This window comes from Mixophyes fleayi, chromosome 1 (genome assembly GCF_038048845.1).
Source record: "Mixophyes fleayi isolate aMixFle1 chromosome 1, aMixFle1.hap1, whole genome shotgun sequence".
NCBI lineage: Eukaryota > Metazoa > Chordata > Amphibia > Anura > Limnodynastidae > Mixophyes > Mixophyes fleayi.
The window spans coordinates 25,124,470-25,136,319 of NC_134402.1; the positions used below are offsets into that span (position 1 = coordinate 25,124,470).

The 11,850-nt window shown below is 37.9% G+C and overlaps 1 protein-coding gene across 1 annotated transcript in view; it reads right to left on the reverse strand.

Annotated features, from left to right (window-relative positions):
- Positions 1–10,947, reverse strand: part of LOC142109131 (cystine/glutamate transporter-like) — a 129,446-nt gene extending 118,499 nt beyond the window's left edge. The window contains exon 1 of the mRNA XM_075193226.1: positions 10,662–10,947. Within this exon, the coding sequence (XP_075049327.1) occupies positions 10,662–10,947 (286 nt within the window). The remainder of the gene's footprint in view (positions 1–10,661) is intronic.
- Positions 10,948–11,850: the final 903 nt, after the last annotated feature.

Consider the following 11,850-nt stretch of genomic DNA (forward strand, 5'->3'; position numbering starts at 1 on the left):
GAAAACCCTTTGGCGAATATAGTCCATATTTTTAACCTTAACTACTTCATGACCAGAGCAGGGTCAGAATATGGCATTGCCCGCTCACATAGCAAAGTTTAGGACATCACTGCCCACGTCTAGTCTTGAAGAGACTGGACTCTGCTCTCCTGAGAAGCATATTGGAATACTGTATATTTATATACTTTAGGATTTGTTTAGGGAAACTTTGTGCTAAACCAGATTTTTCCCTAAACTACTTTTAGATATTTCATGAGTATAATAAGGAGAACTGCAGATGTCACAATGAGTCTGCACAATACCACATCACATGGTTATCATCTCTGCAAGAGAAATTACTTACACAATTAAACGACACATTGTAAATATGATGCTCAGACAAAGTGTTGCAAACAGAATCAACAGCTAAAGTGACAAGCGATGCCATAAGCAGAACGCTTGTGCATGAGTCATTCATTTACACATTCGGGGTTAAGTCTGCTGACATCTCCCAAGAATAATATCCACAGTGAAGGGGCTCTGGTTAGGCCCATCTATTCTCCCCCGAGCAGTTGCTGGTTCTCTATTTTTGATGCAGGAATTCTCTCCTCACCTCCCCACATTTCTGGGTTCTGTTTTAACATTTTTCTCCCTCTCACAGGTGAGGCACCGTTGACATAAAAGTTTTTGCAGTCAGCGACTAATTCATATGGTGGTATTGCTGATTGGCCGCAAGTCACTGCCCCCTTCGAAGCAACCTGTCTCTTGGTCCTTTAGTGTGGGGGACTTCTTGACCTGCTTGTGTGAGCACGTCATTGTAAGCCCAGAAGGTGTGTAGTCACTATGACACCAGATTTAGCACCGGACAACTGTAAAGCACTATGTCCTGGAAGTAGTTGGTTCATGCCTGTTGGCCACACACTGTTTGGTTTTGTTATTAGTTGTTAGCTGCAATCTGCTGTGACCTGTTTGCCAATTGTTTGAATGGTTTTCTGTGTCTTTATTTTTCTATAAGTTAGAGTGTTAAGTCTTTGGGACGGGTAGAAGGGGGTGGTGCAATGAAGAAGAGGCAACAGCAATGTGCAGTTTATATTTTCGTAATGTTCCCAGTATATTCAACAAAAACAGTAATTAGGTAGTTATGAAAGATGTGCTCATATCATGACAATATCAGGAGTGGTTACAATAGGATAGAAAAATTCCAACTTACACACATTACTAATTACTACAATTTCTAATGCTATAATGTGATGTGGTGTATTGTAACCGTTTACTTAATAGCAGGTACTTTTATTTATAGAGGATGAACAAACAAATTATAATTAGACTTATTGTATAATTCTCCTCCTATGCAATATGTCCCAGTTTTATCAGAAGTCGGAAAATTTAGACATTTGACAAACTGAGTACCATAAACGTAATGTGTCATATCATGGATCGGTGTAGTTGGTAGATAACCAAACAAACAGGCTAACAGCAGAAATCTGACAAAAGGGTTTTAGGGCATCCCTGAAAATGATCATTGAGGTGGATCTTAGGACCCCTTCTCTTATATCACCAGTACTGTTGATAGACAGAATTTGTTTTAGTGATCTTCTAAAACATTTGAATCATTATAACATAGTTATCCTTATGGTCCAAGATCTCAGACACATTTTCTTGATAGTGATGGTAGTAAGGAAATGCTTCTAGAAGCTGTGGAGATATTTTATGAAGCATACTCAGCATACACGGCAAAGCGCATTATGCTTGTCACAGTCTGTGTGGGTGATCCACCCAGCACATTTCAGTGTGCATGTCTACTCTCAAGTCCTAGAAGACACCTCCACAAACTAAACTGCAACTCAGTGTGGGGCACAGATTTATTCAGAGGTGCACTGAGCAAAAGTGTAAATGTCACATTAAAGTCCAGCCTCTTATCACGATAGTATCCCCCATTCAGTAAGTAAAATACACTTTTTATACTCAAAATAGACTTTCAGTCTTTCTCTGGGTGAGATGGGCTCATTTACAGCTTAACTTAATCATTAGAGTGAGAGGATTAAATACTGTTTTTAGTACATGCACATGTATTTGTCTGAAACTTTTTTTATTTGTCTAAACTATTATACTGCAGAATGCATTTGTAAATGCTAAAGTGCTACATGGAAAAACAAAATAGGTCCCTCTAGAAGTATAGGATGAGACTGCGAACTACCAGCTAAGGTGGTACAAAATACAAGACCTAGCTTTCCCCGCCCCTCCACTCAGAAGGGAATGTTACTATAAATGGGCCCTGCCCACTCATTTCAATAATCTTGCTTCACTAATGGAAAGCTTTTTTCTGCACTGCTCCACCAAACTAGGCGCATGCGCTACACCTACTGCGTACTAGGATTCACTTTACCCATCTATTCCCCTTGGCATGTGCAAACTTCTGCTCTTCCTTAAATGCAGCCATCTTACTAAGTAAACCCATGCACCTCAGCGGTAGTCTAGGCACATTTTGCAAATAAATTGTGGGTCCAAAGCATGCGGAATAAGCAACAGTTCCCTGCATTTCTGTCTGATTTTCAGACGCAGTGTACACTGTGACGGCTTGTATCTCAGTACGAGGGAAAGGGTGGAACACGGAATTATGTAACCGAGACTGTGAATAATTCAGATACTATGGGCGTCTACTGCAAAAACTACCCTAGTCAGATCAAGACGCAGGCAGAACACGCGTCAAAACAAGACTGAAAAAGTGCGTCAGGAAGTAGGTGGCGCAAGTAGTTATCTAGCTGCAGGAACTGGTCGCAGCTTGGTAAGGTATTACGAGTGGGACACAACTGGGGTTGCATGCCACTCGTAATACCCTACCAAGCATATAAGTCTTAGACGCACATTGCGTCCGACTCTAAATGAGGCCCATAATGTACATTTATTATATGCTGAGTGAATAAAAAAAATAAAAATAAAGTAAGCTACAATCTGATGTGAAGTGTACAAAGAAAATATAAAATTAATACTTTAACATGGATAGGGAATTGCCAGTGTACAGATCATTGTAAGGAGAAGTGTATGTGTAGACCAGGACAACAGGAAATATGTATTTTTCACTGTAGTAATGTGGTGTAAACCATACATAAGGTGTATGGTGTGGCTAAAGCTACAAGATAAAAATAAGAATATTATGGAATGGACATACTGTAACACAATAGTACTTATTGCTACTTATTATTCACTAATTTTCAAGAACAATTGCCAAAGCCCCCAATCACTTCTCCAGATGATGAAGGGTATCTCTCAAAAGTTCAACTTGCAAAATGTGTTGCTATCCTAAAGACATTAGCACTGCAGGATTACAATTCACCCTGAAAACGTACATCTACCAAAACTGTAATTTTCTTGGCAACCCTTCAGGCGTATACTAAAAGGTACCCATATACACTGCAGATTAACCCACTTTAGATATAACCAGCCACAAATTGCACTGTGTTTGGGCAAAAACCTACTGCCAATTCCAATCAATATTTAGGTTGACCGATTATCTGGCTGTAGTTTAATCTCTTTAAAGTGTGAAGTCATTGAAAATTCACAGTTGCTACTTCTATGTGTTGAGGGAAAGATTAATAATTTTTGTTTTATATGTAACAATTATTGTTTTCTACAAAGTGATGCACACATATTCCCCAGACACAGTTTCCCTACATAGATGAGTGTACATAGATGAGTGTACAGTCATTTGGGTAGTTAGAATTTAAAGACAATCACGTATCCAGGACAACAAGAAGTTGACACTGGGATTTGGATCAGGATCTCCAGCAAGGAATTTAAAGTATTATTTTACATTCAGTACATTTAACCACTGAGCCTCTGCTTATATGTTGTGGGTAAAGAGATGAATTGCCGTGGTGTGCAAATCATAAGAAGTGGGATGAAAAGTTTTGTGTTTTGTAAAAAGATAAAAAATATTAACAATTATCTCTAGACCTAAAGATGAGAACCTGATTATTGACTCTCTAGTGTCCCAAATTGTTATCTTCTCTAGGAGTAGACAGCAGCTAAATGCTTCTGTCACAAAATTCTTTAGATTTGTCTATGGATGTACTTGAGACCGTTCTATTAGGAATAACAAAGTTGATATAACATTTAGTGACAAACAAGAAGTAATTATTTAGTTGTAGAAAGCAATAACACAGAAATAATGGATAACTGTGTATTATTTGCTACATTAGAAACTATCCCTGAGAGTTTACTAATGAGACTCTGCTAATTAAAGTCTTTTGTAAAAATAATCTTTTTAGTTTTTTAGCTTTCAGGCAGAGTTTAAATAAACTTTCAAGAATTAACACTTTACAAGTACAGTATAATCACATATCATTTAATGATCATGAGAATAATAACATATAACTCATACAGAGATAGAACTAAAAAGGTCTCGGGTTTAAAGTGGACATTTGATAGGTGAAAGATGAATGTTCATCTACATGACAAAATAAAGTAAATTAACAACAAATGTATCTAAATGAATAGGAGTGAGCCAGAATACTGGATTTAAGAATGTAATAGGAATATCAATGTAAATGGTGATAATAATAGCGGAATATAAATTTAGTTATGTATAAAGAAAAGTCATAGGGCTAGATTTACTAAGCTGCGGGTTTGAAAAAGTGGGGATGTTGCCTATAGCAACCAATCAGATTCTAGCTGTCATTTTGTAGAAGGTACTAAATAAATGAAAGCTAGAATCTGATTGGTTGCTATAGGCAACATCCCCACTTTTCCAAACCCGCAGCTTAGTAAATCTAGCCCATAGTGTCTTTTTCAGTTATTGTTTGGATGGTGTATTTATATCTTGCATTTGTAATTACTTTTACCCCAGTTAGTATGTTTAGAGAATTGAAACTATTTTGTTTAAAATATATTAAATTGGAATGTCAGTAGAATTAAAAAGTGTAGTCATGTGAAAGTAAAGATTTGTAAAAAGTTTACCCATCACCTACACAAAGTTATTGTAGCCAGCTTGTGGGCTGAACCAACATTACGCATATCAGTTTACTAGAAGCTAGCGACAAGTATTCAACACAATTTGTGCTAAATAAAGCTGCTCATATAAATAGCATATTTTGGCACATATAGTAAGTCACACGTATGGCAAGATTTGTCCAGCTCTGCATCTGTAGTATATACACCAGGTTTAAGTCAGGCATTCTTATACCTACACCCACATACACAACCAGGTCATAAGTACAAAAAGAGTTTATTAACAATTGTCTTGACAGCAAAAAACACATTTGCTATAAGGCTTGATATAATATAGAAGATATTATATAGATAATATAGAAACATTATAATCCTATAATATATACATGATCAAGGCAGAAAGCAACTGTCAGCTTCAGAGGTGGTTTCACAATCAGCCAATCAGAAGAGGCCATCTCCGTGCTGGTCTGCCTCAGATGCATTTGCATGTACACGCCCCTTACTGTACTCAGATTCCGCTTCTGCTTTCCGACTCTCCAGTCATAAGGAGGTGCAAGCAGTGTACAACTCTGCATGAGCGCATATGATGCTTTATCTTTTATCACAGTGCAAATTTTCATAATTTATGCTATGCAAGTTGGGCATTAAGCCCAAGCTTAATACTCTTGAATATTAGTTTGGCCCAGAAAATGGTATTCCCTCTTCTAGAATATCTCGTCACCAACCAATAATTGACATTAGCCATTTATTAAACTGTATATCACGGAAAAAGACAAAACTTCATGAATATGGGTTCAGTCCATAAGTTTCTATATTGAATCTCAATGATCTCAAATTGAGACACCATTAAATAAAGAAATTATATAATCTCATAAATGTACATAAATATACCTACTCTAATTTAGATTCTTTGTGAACAAACTGACATAAACTTCTCAATTAATAAATCAATGACAATACTGGTAAGACTGCTTTGTAAATACAGTATATGCAGCACACACAAGGTCCTCCACCTTTTTTGTTTTTCTTTATACATACATTCCATAAACATCCTGTAAAGTTAAAATGCTTTTGTTTTGTTTTCAATGGTTCATCCAAAATATTCACATCTTAATATAACAAAAGGTTTCTATTGTGCAAGTAGCTTAAGAAAATACTTCTAAGCACCTAAGCAAATAAGTTTATTTGAGGCCATTGAAATGACCTTTTCAAATTAAGATTTATGTGTTGCAATATCTCTGCCGGTGGATGATGTCCAGTGCCCATAGTATTTAAATTCAGTTGTTGCCATTCCACCATCCAATGCCCCACCTAGCCATAAACTAAAATTGCCCATAAATTCTACTCTGAGCCAGAGCTAGATTAAGGCTCTGGGGGGCCCGGGGCACTTTAGACAGGGGGGCCCCTATGGTGTACTATGGCTATAATTTTAGACATATACACAGACAATACTGTGTGCACTACTGTTAGGAGCACACAGCTCTGCCTTCACCAGTAGTACAGTGTGATGTGGGACATACCTCCCAACTGTCCTTGTAGTTGGACCAAATCCTGACTAAGCGAGATAGTCACCCAAATTCGGGACTGTCCAACCAGATTCAGAACAGATGGCAGACTGTCTTGCTCTCTCCTACCTGTTCTTGTAACTTTCATCACCTATGGCTGCTGGTGTCTTAAACTCAGTTGTTGCTTGTGTAGATCCTGGAATGTTCGTGAAACCTAAAACAGTCCTGGCATTAAATCAATGCACCCACATTTAATATGTAGGCCTCCCTCCCTGCAAATAGGCCTGAATATAAAATTAAATAAAATTAATAGTATACAAATTTAATAATAGAACTGTTTCTCCCAACTAGCCCTGACATTGAATTAATAGCATACACATTTAATAAAAACTATTTCCCTCCCCAAAAAACGGCCCAGCAATAAATTAATAGCATTCACATGTAACAAATAAACCAATTTCACACAACCATTGGTGACAATTAATATTTCATATTCACGTTTAATAAATTAGCCCTCCTTCTCCCCAAACATAGACCCGAATTAAATAATAAATAGTCCCGAAACCCGCACAGCATTTAATTAAATATTCCACCAACACCAGTAAAATAAATATATATGATAGCACCTATCAATTAAATAATTAGTCCTCATGGAAACTGCACCATTAAATTAATAGCCCACATATTATTATTATCTTTTCTCTGTCTCAATCTCTCACCTCTCTCCCTTTCCACCTCTCTCTCCCGTTGTCCTTTCTCTCTCACTGTTCCTTTCTCTGCCACACTGTCTCAGCCTCATACTCTCTGCCCCCCTGTCTTCTCTTACTCTCGGTTTCTCACACTCAGATAATTTATTATTCAGTTATATTTCAAGAACATTACATTGACATTTTGTACACTAAGCTTTCTCCAAGTCATACACAGAACAGTTATGATCGCTATTCAAGCAGAAGAGGTCCAAGACAAAGCTGTTATCACTTTTTTTTACTCACCTAAGATTCACTCCCTCATTCTCTCTCCCTCTCTTCGCATACCCCCCCCCCCCTGATGCATCCGCGCACCTCTCATTAATACAAACCCTCCCCCCTTCAGACGGACCAAGTCATTGGCAGGAGTCCAGATGTACAGCAGCACCGCGGCTGCTGTACATTTTAGATCACCGGCTTGTAGGTGCTGCGCGGCGGCTTCTCTCCTCTCAGCCGGCGGCGGGGGGCCCTCAGAGAGAGGGGGGCCCGGGGCACGTGCCCCCTGTGCCCCCCCCTTAATCCGGCCATGCTCTGAGCTGATAATCAAAATCTGGACAAGGAACATCAGTCAGCAGGGCCAGTAGAAGGTAGAGGGCTGTATAACCCCCATTTACTTGGCCTGTGACCTACAGTAAGGTGTGCCTGAGCCTGCAGCTAGAGAACTCATCCTCCTCACATCTAACCGACTGTGGCTCACACCTATACTGACCATTAGAGGGCACGTGTCTCAAGTCACTGTGGTTGGACTCCTCACTCCACTATATGCCAGGTATTGGCCCCTCTATGCAAAACACAGCATCAGAAGGGCTGGGTAAGATTTGATAAAGCTGAGCAGCAGCTCTCTCCTTATAATTGTGGAACAGGTTGAGGTGGAGATAAGGGGATGGTTAACACCCATTTTCTACTGCAAAAAGTCTTTTAGGCTTTGATAAATCAGTCTCTGAGTTGTATACCTAACACTACTTTTGAAAGGACAGGTCACTTCTCATCTGCCAGTGCTGTGTACTTGCCCCCTAGTCTAATGTTCGCCGCCAACCCTGCTCAGAGAGGTCCTGTGGTGCAGTTTACAATATTATATATTTTTCCAAGAATTAGCAAATACTGATAATATATGAAAATAATTGCAATTAAGTTTTACATGGGTACTTAATTACGGTGGTAGTCATTATTCCTATTGTGAGAATGCAGACACTTAGTATAGCGACACAAAACTTCTGATTGCTATAAGCCCAACATGAAAGAAATACAGACTTACCATAAAACACACAGAGAACATTTCCGACGCGCCTCATATAATTCCAACTATAGAAAATGCTGGCATTGGGGATTGTCGTCACTTAATATGGAAACAGTCAAATTGCCGGTTTAAGGGGGCAATGCCAGGACCCATCACCTGTATATTCTAATCTAAGGGTTGGGTTTAGAGTTAGGCCGGAAAATCTGTCTCAGTAATGCCAAGTGGAATGCTCTATATACTCAGTGGATATAATTTTGCTCCAAAAGGCCACTATATAAATGGCATATGTATAAGCCAGAGCTCTATAAATGTCATTTAAACATGTTGGTATAAAGTATACAATAGTTCATTGTAAACTTATAAACTCTACCACTCAATCTCCATAAGCACATGATTCAGATGGCTATGTTTCGCAATGTATAGTGATTAATTTGCAAATCAGTTTAATGAGACTAATGAGTATTTGTCTTGATGTCAAATTAAACCAACAGGACATTACATAACACAATATATCTATCTATCAAATTAAGCATTTGTTTAAAATTTGTTAGCATAATATATAGATATGGTTTTTTTTTAACGTGTCTATTTCTATGTACGTTAGGAGCACAAATGTGTCCACCCTTAAATGAGCCCAATATGTACAGTTTATATTTTTATATAGCAATTTTGGAAAGAAGGGGTTGGCCTAAATTAATTGACTTGAATATGAGCTAGCTGCTGGGACAAATGTGGGCTTTCAGGAGGGGATGTCGTCTTACCAATTTCTAAACCAAAAACTCCAGTGCCATATTACACTCGCATGGGATCGACGAAAGGTTGATGTCCTATACACCCACAACGGAAGCTGCGCCCCCTCCCTTGCACGCTTCTTGTTCCTGTCAAACTGGGAGTGTGGTGCTGGGCTGTGCCATCATAGCCCAATGTCACATTCCCATCCCACCGATGACACAGAGGAGCAGCAGCTTCACAGGAAAGAAGCTGTTGGCTCTTCATGTCGGCAGCCCGCACTCAGTATGGTGACACCTATTGGCCACAAATAATACTGCCACACCTGTCAATATTTTTTCAATTATTTTTTCCCCCAAATGTCTGACTTCTCACATTTCTTATCTGGGGGGATTTCAGAGCCAAAAACATATAATTGCTCCCAAGGGGTATATTTACGAAGCTGAGGTTTGAAAAGTTGGAGATGTTGCCTATAACAACCAACCAGATTATAGATGTCATTTTGTAGAATGTACTAAAATGATAATTAGAATCGGATTGGTTGCTATAGGCAACATCTCCACTTTTTCAAACCCGCAGTTTAGTAAATATACTCCCTAGAATGATTTAAGAGTTCAGTGCAAATTTGCTTGGCAGCTGTCTGGACTTAAAGGTTTACTATCTACTTTCTTTTTTCCAGTGTACATAACTATTACACAATTGTTGGTACACAGGTATTCTTTACATGGAATGGAATATTTTCCACTGACTAATGTTAATTCATGCACATACTATTGGAATATCTATAACATTCATATAATAACATAGTGATGCTTCCTTTTGTAACACCTATGATTCATTCATAACCATATACTTTTACTTGATAACTTTTGGTCTTTTAATTATTGGAACAGTATTTGGGAGCTGTAAACACAGACAATAAAAATGTATAGACTGAAGAATTTAACAATGCTGGTTCAAAAATGTAATATTTATGTATATTGACTTGTAGGAGCCGTAGAAAGACATTTCCATAACAATGGCTGAAGCTACAGAGCTTGGCAATGAGCAGCACTGATACATTCATATAAATAGAGGTTGAATATACCATTGCATTAAGTATATGTGATACACTTCTGTATTGTGCATATTTTATATATTTGTTTCTCATATTGCAATAAACTGATTCGGATACAATGAAGGCCGCTATCAGTCACGGTTACTAAAACTTTTTTATATATAATCTGTTATGTTTGGCGCACCCACATCGTTCTTTTTCTTGGTTTCTTACAAGGTTGACACCCTTGAGTAGGGATGTGACGAACTACAGATTTTTCCATTATTCATTTTTACATATATTTTTCATATATATTCTTGTTAAGGAGCGCTCAAGTTGTTTTTGTTCTCTTATATAACAGATAAATACATACTTAAATTATATATAAAACAGTTGTCAATCCATGCAAGATTCAACTTCCCCTTACATTACGTATGTAATATTACATAAGTACACAGTAAATATCACAAGGTGATACTTACCAAAGAGAGAAAGAATGCCAGAAGCTGTCCACACAGTTAAAGACATTCCTATGCTCCCGGTATGCTGTAATATTCCTTTGGGGGAGATAAAAATTCCTGCTCCAATTATACCTCCAATTATTATAGAGATCCCTCTTAACAAAGTTACTTTCCTTTTCAGCACCACTTTTTTTCTGGTGTCAGGCTGATTGCAGTTCGTTGAGGGTAACATGCCTTGTGATTCCTTTGCAGGGTAACTACTTTTGAAAATCATGGGCACATCAGCAGAAGCAGGTTTCCTATACATGATGAAGAAAATGACAATAAAATCTGAAAGTAAAAGAAAAAAGTAGGTGCAGGTAGTGCTCTCTATACTCTGTTGTGATGTCTACAGAGAGCTGACTGCATCTGATGTAAAACTGTATTAAAATTAATGTTAATAGATTCTAATCTTTTGCTTCTTAGGAACACCTGCTCATTCACGCTCATTATTGCCTTAGGAGACCAAGGGGTATATTTACTAAACTGTGGTTTTGAAAAAGTGGAGATGTTGTCTCTAGAAACCAATCAGATTCTATCTTTCATTTCTTTAGTGTATTCTTCAAAATGACAGCTAGAATCTGATTTGTTGCTATAGGCAATATCTCCTCCTTTTTAAACTTGCTGTTTAGTAAATATACCCCAAGTCATCTTCCGCATGGGTTTGATAATTTGTACAGAATTTAGGCTGCTGTCACACCAGGTTGCTATTGGTGAATGATGATACAAACTCCCCAGGTTTGCATCAACTACGGATAAATCTTTTGCATTACTCAGCAATTCTTCTTAAAAAGCCGCATGTTGCACAAGCAAAAACTTGATCTTCTTACACAAAATCTAAAGGAGTAATAGGACTTCTGTTGTTGTAAGAAAATCATTGTGACTTGCAGAAATGTGTTTAATTAGAGAACAAAGGACATTTATTCAAAAGCGATTTATGAAGGTTAATCGCTTGTTGCTATAAAATTTAGTCAGTCTAGAGTCCAGTGTCTCTGTTAACAGTGACTATGAAGGCACCTAGAAATAAAAGTTCTAATAACTATTCCATGCACAGGGAAGTTGTCAGGATCAGGCAGAAAATTCTGAGATTTACTGTACTTGCTTTGAGAAAGATGCAGATATTCCTCAATAAATGAACACACAAAGACACACACACACACACACACACTCA